The 15,648-nt window shown below is 40.7% G+C and overlaps 1 protein-coding gene across 1 annotated transcript in view; it reads right to left on the bottom strand.

The window, feature by feature from the left end:
• Positions 1-15,648, bottom strand: part of CPE (carboxypeptidase E) — a 75,576-nt gene that overhangs the window by 14,859 nt on the left and 45,069 nt on the right. Inside the window, 4 exon segments of the mRNA XM_063424238.1 lie at positions 5,920-6,102; positions 7,127-7,244; positions 8,157-8,324; positions 10,082-10,278. Of these exon segments, the coding sequence (XP_063280308.1) occupies positions 5,920-6,102; positions 7,127-7,244; positions 8,157-8,324; positions 10,082-10,278 (666 nt within the window).

The following is a 15,648-nucleotide window of genomic DNA, read 5'->3' on the forward strand; positions in this document are numbered from 1 at the left end:
CACGGGCTAAATAAAGTGTATAAAACCCAAGCCCCAAACAGGGCGAATTTGTGAACCGTTGGGGGAGATAGCAGGCTGCCAGACCCTGTATCTCACAGTTCACCCTTGACATTTCCCGGGAAAACTCTGTCAAGTTTCTCCGCTGTTGGTAGGTTATCGAAATTCTGTAATTTGATTTGTTATTAATAAACCAAATTATTATTTAAAATTGGAATATCTGATTGGCATTTATAACAGAGGCCAATTATAAGAATGCTGAGCCAGGTGCATTCATTGCACCTGTGACTCAGGCAGAAGGAATGTGGAATTGCATTTTATTTAAATGGTATGCTCTGTCTTACCCCTCGAAAGTGTACGGTTTATCCCAAGTCTGTAACCTCCCTGCAGTGTCATGTATCTGTAATCCCATTGGCCCGAGAATCAATCCACACCCACTTCGAATCTCCCTGTTAAGGGTGCAGAGGGAGGGGGCTCACTGTCTTGCTCCGGAGGCCTCTGGAGGCTCTGCCCCTCTCCCCTTCCCTCTCTTCTTTCCTCTATCCCCCTCCTTCCCCCCTCTCCCTCAGTAACCATGCTGCCTCCCCGGGGTCGGACTCCAAATAAATCCTCATCTAATCAGCACCTCACCAGCCGTCTGGAGTCTCTTTGCCTGTCTGCATGCGAACACCAGCGAGCTTGGGGGGCCTCCCGGGGACCCCCCCGGAACCATCCTAAATCTGCACTACAACAGAGGAGGGTGTGGCTTCCTCCGGCAATTGTGAGGTGATTGAGAGGCTGATTATAAGAACGCTGAGCCAGGTGCATTCATTGCACCTGTGACTCAGGCAGGAGGAGGGTGTGGCTTCCTCTAGCAATTGTGAGGTGATTGAGAGGCTGATTGTAAGAGGCCTCTAGGGAACGTGGCGACCTGGACCGGGCAAACAGGGGCGTGGCACGACTCTGAGGGCGTGGCAGTTTGCACGGCAGTTCACGCAGGCGGGGCAAGCAGGCATGGTTGCAGGTTTCCCTGATTGTATGGTTTGCTGTCGGTTGATTCCAGTGTTTCTGTTGGTTGGTTTTGGGGTTTCTGTATGTAATGGTTTCTACACGGTCCAAAAGTGTAGTTAGTACAAGTGAATGTAACCAAATGGGACCCTCCAAAAAGAATGTGTCTGTACAGACCCATTCCTGTGTGGAGTGTTTCAGCTTATCAGTGTTCTCAGGGGGTGTTGAGGAGGAAACCTGCCTGCGGTGTGAACAGGTGAATGATCTCCTTTCACTGGTGGCTGAACTTAGAGAGGAAGTTGAAAGACTAAGGAGTATCAGGGAAAGTGAAAGGGAAATAGATTGGTGGAGCTCAGCCCTCCCATCTGTGAGGGAGGCCCACCAAGAGCCAGAGGGCTCCTATGCCTCCCGTTGTCAGGCAATAGAAGGACAACTGGTGGATGAAGGGGGGTGGGAATGGGTCCCTGCGCAGGGAGATAATAATAAAAATTCCTCCAGACCCCCATCCCCTAGCCAGGTGCCACTTCAGAACAGGTATGAGCTACTGGATCTAGAGAGTCAGCCAGATGATTTAGAAGAAAATTATCTGCCTCCTAATTATGATTCATCTGTCAAACAGATTACCACCTCTAACATCAAAAAGAAAAGAAGGGTAGTCATAGTGGGTGATTCCCTTCTGAGGGGAACAGAGAGCCCCATGTGTTGTCCGGACCCATCCCACAGGGAGGTCTGCTGCCTCCCTGGGGCCTGGGTACGGGACATTACTGAGAGACTCCCTGGGCTGATTCAGCCCTCTGATTATTACCTACTGCTGATACTCCAGGGTGGCAATGATGAGATTAAAAAAGAGGAGTATCAGGACAATTAAAAGGGATTTTAGGGCACTAGGTCATGATTAATAGGACAGGGGCACAGATAGTTTTCTCCTCAGTCCCTTTGGTGGCTGAGAAGAACAAGGAAAGGAATAGGAGAACTCACATTATCAACAAGTGGCTCAAAGGTTGGTGTTATAGGCAGAATTTCAGATTCTTTGATCATGGGGCAACTTTTATGGCACCTGGCCTGCTTAAACCAGATGGGTTCCATCTTTCTGCTAAAAGCAGAAGAATTTTAGCTAATGAACTGGCAGATCTTGTTGAGAGGGTTTTAAACTAGGTTTGAAGGGGGAAGGGGATGCAGCTGGGCTATCTGGAAGCAGGCCCAAGGGTGACAAACCTGAGTTAGGGCTGAAATCAGCAGCCAAGCTGAGGTGCATGTATACTGATGCATGCAGCATGGGTAACAAACAAGGAGAGCTGGAAGCTATGGTGCAGCAGCAGTGCTATGATGTAGTTGCCATCACGGAAACGTGGTGGGACAGCTCACATAGCTGGAGCACTGCACTGGATGTCTACAAACTCTTCAGAAGAGATAGGAAAGGGAAAAGAGGTGGAGGGGTGGCTCTTTATATTAGGGAGGGTTTTGATGCTATGAGTGTTGAAATTAATTATGGTGAAATTGAATGTCTGTGGGTAAGAATTAAGAGGAAGGCCAACAAGGCTGATATCCTGCTGGGAGTCTGCTATGGTCCACCCAACCAGGAAGAAGAGTTAGACAACCTATTCTATAAGCAGCTGGAAACTGTTTCAAGATCATCAGCCCTTGTTCTTGTAGGTGACTTCAACCTGCCAGACACCTGCTGGGAACTTAATACAGCAGAAAAAAGGCAGTCCAGAAAATTTTTAGAGTGTGTGGAGGACAACTTTTTGTCACAGCTGCTGGGTGAGCCCACCAGGGGAGGAACTATGTTAGATCTGTTGTTTGTAAATAGAGATGGGCTGGTGGAAGATGTGGTGGTTGGAGGCCAGTTGGGGCACAGCGATCACAAAATTATAGATTTCTTGATAACTGGTGAAGTCAGGAGGAATATCAATAAGACTTCTACATTGGACTTTCGGAGGGCAGACTTTGGCCTATTTAGGAGGATTATCCAAAGAGTTCCTTGGGAAGCAGTCCTGAAAAACAAAGGAGTTCAGGAAAGGTGGATGTGCTTCAAAACAGAGATCTTGAGGGCAAAGGAACAGACTGTCCCTGTGTGCCGAAAGGGGAGCCCAAGAGGCAAACATCCAGCCTGGCTGTGCATGGAGGCTTTGAAGGAACTTAGGAACAAAAAGAGGATGTATCATCTTTGGAAGGAAGGTCAGGTCTCTTGGGAAATATTTAAGGGGGCTACTAGAACGTGTAGGAAAAGAATTAGGGAAGCCAAAGCTCAGTTTGAACTTAGAATGGCAACTTCTGTAAAGGATAATAAGAAATGTTTTTACACATATATTAATGATAAAAGGAGGAGTAAGACCAACCTTTGTCCTTTATTAGATGCAGGAGGGAACTTAGTAACTGTAGATAAGGAGAAGGCAGAGGTGCTTAATGCCTTCTTTGCCTCAGTTTTTAGTGGGAAGACTAGCCTTCAGGACAATTGTCCTCTTGAGCTGGTAAATGGTGTCAGGGAGCTGAATGGTCCCCCCGTTATGCAGGAGGAGGCAGTCAGAGAACTATTGAGATGTTTGGATATTCATAAATCTATGGGCCCAGATGGGATCCATCCCAGGGTGATGAGGGAGCTGGCAGATGATCTTGCAAAGCCACTCTCCATCATTTACCAACAGTCCTGGTTCACTGGTGAGATTCCAGATGACTGGAAGATGGCCAATGTGACACCCATCCACAAAAGGGGTAGGAAGGAGGATCCTGGTAATTATAGGCCAGTTAGCCTGACCTCAGCCCCTGGTAAGGTTATGGAGCAGTTTATATTGAGTAATATCATGCAGCACTTACAAGATGGCCAGGGTATCAGACCCAGCCAGCATGGGTTTAGGAGGGGTAGGTCGTGTTTGACCAACCTGCTCTCCTTTTATGACCAAGTAACCCACCTGGTGGATGCAGGAAAGGCTGTGGATGTTGTCTATTTGGACTTCAGCAAGGCCTTTGACACTGTCTCCCACAGCATACTCCTAGATAAGCTGGCAGCCCACAGCTTGGACAGGAGCACTCTTTGTTGGGTTAGGAACTGGCTGGATGGCCGAGCCCAGAGAGTGGTGGTGAATGGTGCTGCATCCAGCTGGGGGCCAGTGGCCAGTGGTGTCCCTCAGGGATCTGTGCTGGGGCCTGCTTTATTCAATATCTTCATTGATGACATGGATGAGGGGATTGAGTCTTTCATTAGTAAATTTGCAGATGACACTAAGCTGTGAGCGTGTGTCAGTCTGTTGGAAGGTAGGAGGGCTCTGCAGAGAGACCTGGAATGGTTGGATGGATGGGCAGAGTCCAATGGGATGAAGTTTAATAAGTCCAAGTGCCAAGTTCTGCATTTTGGCTACAAAAATCCCCTGCAGCGCTATAGGCTGGGGACAGTGTGGCTGGACAGTGCCCAGGCAGAGAAGGACCTGGGAGTACTGGTCGACAGCCGGCTGAACATGAGCCAGCAGTGTGCCCTGGTGGCCAAGAAGGCCAATGGCCTCCTGGCCTGTATCAGGAACAGTGTGGCCAGCAGGAGCAGGGAGGTCATTCTTCTCTTGTACACTGCACTGGTGAGGCCGCACCTTGAGTGCTGTGTCCAGTTCTGGGCCCCTCAGTTTAAGAAGGACATTGAGATGCTTGAGCGCATCCAGAGGAGGGCAACAAAGCTGGTGAGGGGCTTGGAACACAAGCCTTATGAGAAATGGCTGAGGAAGCTGGGGTTGTTAAGCCTGGAGAAAGGGAGACTCAGAGGTGACCTTATCGCTCTCTACAACTTCCTGAAAGGTGGTTGTAGTTAGGTGGGGGTCGGTCTCTTTCTCCAGGCAACAACTGACAGAACAAGAGGACACAGTCTCAAGCTGCGTCAAGGAAAATATAAGTTGGATATTAGGAAGAAGATTTTCACAGAGAGAGTTATAAAGTACTGGAATAGCCTGCCTGGGGAGGTGGTGGAGTCGCCATCCCTGGATGTGTTTAAAAAAAGACTGGATGTGGCACTCAGTGCCATGGTTTAGTTGAGGTTAGGGCATGGGTTGGTCTCTTCCAACCTACTAATTCTGTGATTCTGTGAAAACAGTTATGTGTCTTCAAAGTTATCCAGCATAAATCAACAAAGTCAAAGCACAGGCAAATCACTCCAACACAAGCTGGCTCAGAAATCTTCAGCTCAGTTTTCATTCCAAGTTTAGCAGAGGCAGAACACTCTAAGATTTGGATATCCCACAACCTCTTTGGCTCAGTTTACAAAGATTTCAAAATTCTTAATAGAAAGGAATGAAATGTCTCATTTGAATTAAATTTCTCATTTCAGGCTACTCTTCTGGACTTCTGGAAAATTAGTCTGGACATGCTCATAGTAGCTCTGCTGCTTGTATTAGCACAGAAGTCTCTACCAAAGTCTAGGGAAACAGCACTTGGGCTATAATCAGGCACTAAAAAAGCCACAAAGCATGGAGGTGCAAATGCAAGTATCTTCATGGCTGGTTTTGTTCCTATTAAAATCCAAGGCCAAACTCCCATTTTCTATAATACTGCAAAGTCAGGCAACCAGGCTTCCCCGCTTCCTTCAGCTTGGAAGCCTATGTTATTGAGGCTCAAATGAACCATAAGCAGCCTGCTCTAATGAGGGTTTGTCAGGGGATTTTTCACTCTTTTCTTAACCCCTCCCTCCCCCCAAAACTCCCTTAATATTTCATGATAGCAGAGCTATCACTCACCCACTATAGAACTATTAAATTTGCAATAACCTGATGCCTGAAGAAACACTGTAGAAAAAGCCGTAAAAAGGAATATTTTAATAGTGAGCTTTATCAGATTTTATAGATGTACTGTGGTGAGTGATCAGCCTTTGATTTAGCCTTAACCAAACCAAAAAGCTGTGGCTAACATAACTCAAGCTCAGAACAGGCAGTGACACAGACTCCCGCGGGGTGGGCTCACCTCCTGGGACACTGTACCACGCACCACCATTGGTTGTTCCATCCATAAAGCTGCTGTCATCATCATTTTTATGGCATGGGGGTCTGTTGGGATCAGACATGGCAGGGTTGAAAGAAGAGTAACTGCGAGCCAGGCTTTGAAAAATAGCATCATCAGGGCAGGAGCTGTACTCGTGAGCACTGCCTAGGGAAGAAAAAAGTTCCAGGAACAAGGATTATTAAAAGGGCAGTCATAATGACTAGATGACTAGGCTCACAACTTAGATCACCAGCACTGCACAGCAGAACTGTGCCTGAAAATACTATGTACATAGGTAAGTGTCCTACAGCATCACAAGTTAATATGGCATTTTCTTTTTAATGTTACATTTCCCCATTGCTTCATCAATTGTTGCCCTATCATTAAAGTAGTTAATCACAAGTCTCAATATTTATGAAAATACTACTTTAAAGGTGCACCACAAAACCTAAGCTATTCTTGGCTTTAGATACTTTTTTAGAAGAACACACAGTTCAAAAACATAGATGTCTCCCTAAAGAGTTTTATAGTTAGATATTAGAAGAATTTGCAATTAAACTGTGATAAGGTCAACTGAAAGAAGAGAATCACAAACAATATAATTTCATGAAACTTCAGTCGTGTTCATCCCATAGTAGCAGAAAAAACTAATATTGCTGTATACTTTATAACATCTATGTCACAGTGTGATCCTTTTTATAAGGAACCAATACTGAAAATGGCAACAGTGATAGTTGATTCTGCTAGCACACTACTGCTTTCAGAAATTCATTTTTACAGGTGCACGAAGCCTTAACCTAGACACATCTTTCTCACTTCATTTAACAGAGTACAAAGAGCGACAGCTAATTTGAGACCTAAGTTGCCTTGATTTATATATCTAAGGGACTATGATTCCCTCAGGTATTACATCATTTTTGTCATGTAAATCTACTGAAACAAACTATCATCTTCAAAACTAGAAAATATGGTCATACTAGCTTTAAACATGTGATTAGCATGATAAAATAAGTCATTACAATGCAATGACTATAAGTAACATTTATAACTTTTTTTCCATTTTTATATGTTTTTGCAGTGTTTTATGTTTTTGTTTGCAAGGTTTATAAAGGATCATAGCTAGCAGTGTAATAAGTACAGAATGAAATTTCCATCTCCTACCATTTCATGTTAACTTTTATTTACATACCACTTCGAGTCTCATCATAAGGATAATTTGCAACAAGGTCTCCTCCATGAAGATTGGCAGACAGCACAAAGGGAATATCCATAATCCAGTGAATGACACCTTTCGTTTCAGGAGCAAGCTATAACAAAATAGCATTACCAGCAGTTACAAATTGATAATCCAATGTAGAAACATTCAATTAAATACAGTGGGCTTAATTATTACCACATACACTGTGCAAGAAAGTTAAGTGAACAGCAATTTTATTCTGGCTTCAGAAAAAATTAAATCACTCCTTACATTAGATTTATGATTATATTAAGTGGATTAGTATAAGTCCAAAACTGGTGTAAGCTATCTCAGAATAAGACAACAAAAAAAGCAATCTCAGTCTCTTACTTCTTCCCATTATGGAGAAAAAAGCCTACCCAATTTTAAACAAAGGAAAATAAAATAATTAAACATAAATGTTGGTGCAGTCTTTTCTCTGCATGGAAAGTAAAATTATTTTATTAATATTTTGAATTTGAAGACAGAACACAGATATTAAGGCCACAGTCGTATGGGACTGCAGTCACAACACTTGATTTTCTAGAACTTCCTCTGGGGGTAAACACAAGAAGATAAAAATCCCTCCAGATATACAGCTGCATATTAAAGGCTTAAATTTAACAAAAATGTGTGTGTTCTATGTGAGAATAGCTATCTAGCTAGCAGTATAATTAAGCACAATACACAAGTGAATTTCTGGCAATGGTATAAATGCAGAATATTTGGAAAATCAGCTTAAAATCAAGAGAGAAGGCTATACAAAAACAAGAAAAAATCTTTTGACAGAGGAATTGTCTAAGGATTAAGACGGATCAAAAGAGTTTACTACAGGAATCCATTTTGAGGAAAAAATTCAAGAAGCATCAGATGGATAAACTTAATAAAATGAACAAAATATTGAGAACAATATGAACAATAAAGACCATACACACAGCTCTTAGGGGTCACTACTGTTTGCTTACACAAAAGGGAGGAGATGGGCATGTCAGCCCCTACTTACCTTGGGATTCTGATCCACAGCTTTTTTCATGTTCTTCAGAAGATGGTTGTTTGGGCCACCTTCTTTCTCATTAACATAAACTATTCTATCAAGATTGGGAAAATTTCGGTTTAGATCTATCCCTTGGGCATTGCTTCGACCAACAAACCAGTCTTTAAGTTCACCAGGCTAAATGAGGAAAGGGAACACAAAGAGAAGGGAGATGAGTAGATTCAGGAGATTACGTATCAAGCTTTATATGGGTATGTTTACTTCCCATGTGCTTAAGAAGGGATCATGTGGGAGAAAAAACTCCTGAGGCACCAAGAGCTGAGTCAATCGCCCCTACTCCTTCCTAGAGCTCTGTGGGGACAAAACCAACCTCTATTTCACTAAGGGTCTTGCAGGACAGGTTATTCCCATATGGCACACTTAGACTAAAGATATGTAAAATTACCAGCAGTATCAGATTTTTCAGTGCCAGTGGTGTCTTCCCCCAAGACTTGGCTTTTCCCCATTGCCTCATGCCCTGACTCTGAACTACAGATCTCATTGTAGAGAGAGTCACAGCACCTGTAGATTTATCTGAAAGCCACAAGGAATGTTTGCACTTGTTTCAAGTTCCTCTAAATAGCTTCAGGGTAAAGAAGGACCTTAATCTTTATTTGAATCTTTTATTGTGTCTGTCAGCCTAGTTCACTGAAATGGTAGCACTGAGATTTTTTGCAGAATTATTTATTTAAACTGATTCTCTAAAGTAAGTTTTGGTTTTCATTGAGGAAACGCCTTCAGAATGTATAGTTTTCCTTAGCTTCTCTCTGTAAGCTTTCAGTACTCTTTAATGTAGGTTAAGTTTGGTTACTGAGTTATAATCTTGGGGTATATTGAATCTATTGTCACACTCTGTGTACAGGATCAAGGTATTCTAAATTAGATCAGCAGCACTAAACCAAATCTTATTATAAATCAGATTTAAATTTTAAGGCAACCATATAAAAGCAGGTGTACTTTGGCTAAGGAGCAAAAATTTCAAGTAATATTACAGAACTTTTACAGAGAGAGATTTCAAAGTAGTAAAATGCCACACCAATCTGAGGACAGCTTCTGCTTCATTGCCACAAGAGGGAGATGTATGACCGAATAAAAAAAGAGTCTGCATGTTTTTAAAGACCTCATGAGAATCAGTTTAAGCAAGATCTTAATAAGGTTTGACTAATTTAATCAAATAGACACATGGGAACTTTCAATATTTCCATATTAATTTCAAAAATAAATATACCTTGTAAGCAAGGATATTCTTATTTTTGTTTATAACAAAATACACACCAGAATCCGTATAACAGGGTTTCTATTTGACTTCTATTTGCTAATTATGCATTAATGCATTATATATTTCTTGACTGAGTCATCACCCTAAAATGCATACTAAATTTTCTTGACTAATACCTTAATTAAAGTACCTCATACATGGAATTAAGAATCAAAGTTATTCATATTAAGATGGCTCATAATGTTTGTTGTTTTGGGACCAAGCTCTGGTGAACATGAATAATTTTTTAAGTGTATTTGCATGGGAATATCCTTAAAGAAAACAAACTTTCTATTTTCTAGAACTTTTGAAACATCATTTATTATTAGTTTAGGAAGATGCGTGTTTAAGAAACAGTTCAGTCAGCAAACTTAGATGAAAGAATATACATGAAACATAAACATAATTATATTTTAAAATCACAGGAGAGAAGGCTACTTGTTGAAAATTCGAGCATAAAGTCCTCCTTGTTAAACATAACAAGCCTACTGTACTATTAGGAAATACTTTGGTTTTGATGTTCCACTCAACAATTGCCACCAGGAGTCCATGTACCTGTAAAACTGTTAGTCCAAGAGCCATTGTGATAAACCTGACAGACATAGCTAGCTATTCTTATACACATAGCCTTACAAACCTGGGATGCTGCCTTCTCAAAGCCATCTGGGTTCAAAGATGGCATGATATGGATACGTGTGCTATGGATCAAGTTGATAATAGTATCATTTCCTTTCTGGTATTCATTACACAAGTACTGTGCCAAGAAGATGAGTAACTCCCTTCCAACAGCTTCATTCCCATGCATATTCCCAACATATTTAAATTCTGGCTCTCCTGCAAGAAAAAGGAAGAACATGTCTTAGAACAACATATAAAAATCACCCATGGACTGGATCACACAGCACACCTGAGATGTGGGTATGACTATTACTACAAACTGGGCATGGTATTCCCAGGAAGCTTCAAACCTCTTTCAGAAAAATGGATTTAGGGCTTTTTCTAAACTCTGGCTTAACAAATGCCAATTAATACTCAGCTGTTTGCCAAAGGCAGAGTGAGAAGAACAGAGGATAGTGTGCCAAAATAAATGCTAAGCACCGACAATTACATTACTACTGTTGAGATCTAATGCAGTTGATGCATCAATACTACAAAAGTGTGTCTTGATTACATCATTTTAAAATATATAAACTGACACTAACAGAGCTTCTTATCTTAACTGTTCTCTCCAAGATTAGGTTAAGCTTATTCTATTACACATGCATTAAACTGCAATTCTTCCATGAAAGCAATGCCAGTGAATAGCTGTTGATCACAGTGATCTGAAAAATTTTCCTCAGCAGGTGTTTTGGATATTCAGCTCAGACTTTATGAACCAAGTGCAACAACCTAACCCATAAAATCAATAATTTCCATTTAACATTCTAATAAACAGAATTAAATACATGCTTAAATATTCCATATAATCTATATTGAATAGCTGTGTATATTTAATGTAAATTTTATACATATTATGTAGCCATACAATACACATATTAAATGTGTAACATATATTCAATATATAGTCTCTGTATAAAAAAGCCATCCAATATTCCCAACTGCTATACAGTCTCATTCTCATGATCATGGACATTAAAACCACACTACATAGATCTTATGGAACAGTGAAGTATTTGCCTTTTAAAAGACTACATTTTGAGCCCTCATTCCAGAGAGGTTTTAGTGTACATGTAAATAACTGAACGAGATCAAGAGGGATGTCCTGTAACTAAAATGAGGACTATGCTATTTTCTAGGCTGAAGCTCCTTTTCCCTTATGCTTTTCATTTTAAAATGCAGTTGACTGTTGTAACTGCTTTAATCAAACATTCAGTTAATTATAGGCTCTGGATAGTCTTCGACCACACTTTGTGATAGCCTTTAGCACTATTAAAGGGGCAAATTCAAGCCAGGAAAAAATGTTACACAAACAAGACCTAAGTAATTGCTAATCAAGCATGCAACCATATCTACTTACGACCCTGCAGTCTGTGCTTGTTAACCTTAATCCAGTGATAAGATGCTAGCACACACAGTGCAATTAACACCATGGCTTCCTTTCCTTCCAGCTAAGTTGGTTTTATAAATATGGATTCATCCCTGAAATGTTTTGCTAGACAGGTTTAAAAGTTTCCTAATTTGAGTGAAACAGTTTCATTTTATCTGACAGACAGAATGCCATTACTGTGACTAAACCCCTCCATTTCCTCTTTTGGCATGGAGATCCTATTTACTGTTTCTATCTGCTAATAGCAGCGAATGCGAGAGGCTTAATCATCAAGAGTAATCAGACCACACAATGAACCTGATCCCATGAAAACAGATGGATACCATATAATGAAATGCACAGCACTGCATGTCACATGTACTCAGAATACTCACACGTACACTGGCATGTCACTTACGGGGAAAATGCTTCACAAGCTAACAAGCACAACTGTTACTCCTGTAAATATGAACACAGCTGCATTTTGCACCTAAGCCTTTCCCTGGGACACACCTAAGGAAGCCTGAAGGAGAAACATTTTCTTCTGATTCCCAGACCTGTGCATTAATCCCCCAACTTTCTCACCCACTTGAATTTCACAGGCCTGGTTCAAATGAGTATGTTTCCCGTAGGGTATTACTTGGCCTTCCCCCCAAACAATCGTTAACAGCGTTTAGAAGGGTTCATGGAAACAGTCACACAGAGTCCACAGCGAGCCAAGAGTACGGCTTTGTATCTTCAGTATTAATGACCCATCCCAAATAAGCCAGGGAGAGGCAATGAGTCACTGCAAATACAGAAACTGTTTCCTCTGAAAAGTGATTGAAGAGGTCAGCCCCATTTCCCTTAGGTCAAATATACCAATCATCATGTCACAGAGGGCTTGGTCAGGAGAACAGCATTTCCCAACAAGAGAGTGATTTTCAGTGAAAGAGAACAATGACAGTTTCTGGAGTGATAGAGAAAAATTACAGAACTCATAACACAAAATGTGAAACCAGTATTCAAAGAGTCCTCTTAGCACTGAGGTGCCACCACAACTCCTAAGTTTTAATAGCAAATCAAGAATTAAAGATTAATAGTTAAAGTATCTAACAGTAAATGTAAGAAGAATGAAAATGAAAAGATAACAGAGAGCTGAATAACAGCCTCCCTTCAAGATGTAAATTCTGTATTTATATTTTATCTCCCTTGGGCATTTTCTTATCCCTGTCTCTGAAGCAAAGAAACCCATCTCCTATCCACCCTCTGGCTGCAGAGAACAAGGATGCCTGGTCCACACTTCTGTCAGTTCCCAACCCTACCACTTTCTTAATCCTAGGCACAGCAGCCAAAGAAATACTGGGTTTCTCCTCAATATAAGTACTGAATTTCACTGTATCCAAAAACCTTAGGAAAACCCATTCATTTCACCAGTGCAATGCAGCCAGCATTCCACACCCACTACTGCACCAGAAAGAACCAGCTGCTGCTGCTGCCTCTCCAGTGCATGGGCTAACAAATACCTCAAAAGCCAAGAGTGCCAGCAATCGGGTCATCCAACCTTAGCCCTTTATGGTTTCCCTGGGCTAGTCATATGTCCTGCCACACCATTTCTACAAGTTTCAGCCTTCTCTGGAAAACAGCCCACCCCATGGAGAAAACAGCGTCTGGGTCACCTGTTGACAGCATACTACTTAGCTAGAGGAAGAGCTGCTTTTCCCATTAATCCTTCATGAGCCATTTAATGGAGACCTTAATCACCCTTCGTAAGGTTCCGTAACTGCAATTGCCTCATAGAATTTTTAATTTTTTTTTTTAATTAAAAGACTGTAAATGTCAATTTGATGAAGAACTTTTAAACAATGTCTTCAAACCAGTAGAAAAAATTCTCTTCCACTGCAGAACTGGAAGTGGCTTTAAAGAAGAAGCAGTTTGAATAAATAACAACTGCCTTTTCTCATTTATTTGATGCCCACAGAAAAAAGTAAGATTGTTTCCATGGATTCCCAGGGTCTAAGATAAAATAAACACAAAGGAACATTTACATTGTCTAATTATTTAAAATTCTTCTTTACTGAATTTTATTAATTTTCTGACAATATATCTTGACAAACGATAGCCTGTCATTCACAGTAGCAAAAGTATGTCTTCCAAACAATGTATGGCATTTATAAACACACCTAATTTCAGCTCAGATACAGATGTTTGTGATAAGGAATGAATGAGTGAATTCTAACATGAGAAATGAAATGCAACAATCAAGTTCATGAATATCTTAGTAATTCTGGTGGAACCTAAGGCATCACATCATTACAGCTTTTAGAAGGCTTTTACATCCCTCTTATATAGACTACGTGTGGCACATTCATCACAACCTGATAAACGATTGAGAAAAAAAGTATTTTAAAACGTTGTGCTTTTCTGGTGCCTGGCAAACATTGTGAATGTCACCATTTGCCTCTGCAATTACAGTCAGTAAAGGTCTTCCACAGTTTCCTGGGAACAGCTTGTACATCATTAATGCTAGACTGGTCATCCAATTAACAGTGACTAACCACTGCTATTTTCAGGTCAGGCTGTATTCGTACAGTAAAGACAGTAATTTTCTAAAACACAGAGACAAAAAGTTTACCACCTACTAATTATATATCCTACAAGTCAAGGCAATGTCATGCCACTAGCCATGGTCTAATGTCAAGCAGTTAGCCTTAAAATATACAGTATTTCATTAATGGAACTGAAAGCCATATGGGAGAAAAACAACTAAGTCCTGGGAAGTTTAAGTGCATAAGGAACTCTTTTGCAAACCTTAAAGATCCTTAAAAAATGAGTCCTTCTCCTTTCCTGTATTTCTTATGGAAAAGTCAACAACATTCCTGCAATAACAAATTTAGTGTTTATGATTACTTACAGTTGCTTGTCATTCTTAATAGGGCAACCAGCAAACTTCTTTTTTAGATAAATGGCAGAAAAATTCTCAGAACCTTTCTGGCAAGAAATCCATTCATTAAATATTATTGAAGACTTTTTTACACTGCAGATTTTATTAGTATTTCAAAGAGAAAAAACTTATTTGGAGATCAACTGCATGGAAAACCAAAGATTACAAAATGGGGTTCTCCTTCTAATATGAAAAAAATAATTTAAAAAAAGACAGTAAAAGAATAAATGAAGATGTAAGATAGAAAAGTGAAACAATTAAAAAATTTAGATTTCTAATGCCCTGTAAACTAAATGCCTTGAACATGCATCATGACAGCATTTCAATGGAAATGTTCTCTACAATTTGTGGAGAAAATGGCATTAAAAGACAGAGCCACAATGCAGTATTAGTTTCTAAATCACTGGATAGGCCTTCTGTAAATTTAGGACAACATTTACTAAGATAGTAGTATTGGTCAGCAACCTTGCTGAACAAGAAACTACTGGAAGTTTCACAGGTGGCTTACATGAAAGCAGAAACAGGTCAACAGTCAACACCAAAGATATTTGAAAAAACTAGTATTTCCCTTTCTTCCCCTTCACTGCTGGAAAATACACTGGAAGAAAACAAGATGAAAAGGAAACCAAGGATCTTTTGGCAAGCTCTTGCTTTAAAAAAAAAAAACACGTACTTTTAACAGCTACAGTTTTAAATCAGTTTCAAGCTCTTTCTAGAAATTTTCATAAATACTTAAACCCTACTGCTTAAAATCAAAGTTAACAACAAATTCTGTACAATACATTAAACTTGGAGTGAAAGCTCACAAGCAGCAGCTGCTTCTGCTGGCCTTGACATGTACAAATTAAGATGCAACCTCCATTCTACTGAGTACAAAGCCTGTGAGTTGGGCTTCAAACTAGGATCCTACATGTCCTTGCACTGGAAATTAAATTCTCCAGAGAGATTACCTCATGCCCAAGACAGCTATTTCCACCACAAAAGTTCTGGATGACTCAGTGCTTTCTTCACATTCCCAGCATCCCACTCTCACCCCAGCAGCGACAGGACTTGGCACAGCCTCCCACGAAAAGTGGGCAAAGCATCTGCTCAGCTCCTGCAGTCCCCACCTACAACTCTTTGCTGGCACATCCCTGTGATCTTTCCACAATATGTTGCACTTACACTGAAGTGTTGCACTATGTAGCAGTGCATCTAACATTTGGGAAAAGCCCACCTGCTTTGCCACAGAATACAATTTTTGCCTACTAGAGTG

This window comes from Prinia subflava, assembly GCF_021018805.1.
Source record: "Prinia subflava isolate CZ2003 ecotype Zambia chromosome W unlocalized genomic scaffold, Cam_Psub_1.2 scaffold_2cwr_NEW, whole genome shotgun sequence".
In the NCBI taxonomy this organism is placed as follows: Eukaryota; Metazoa; Chordata; class Aves; order Passeriformes; family Cisticolidae; genus Prinia; species Prinia subflava.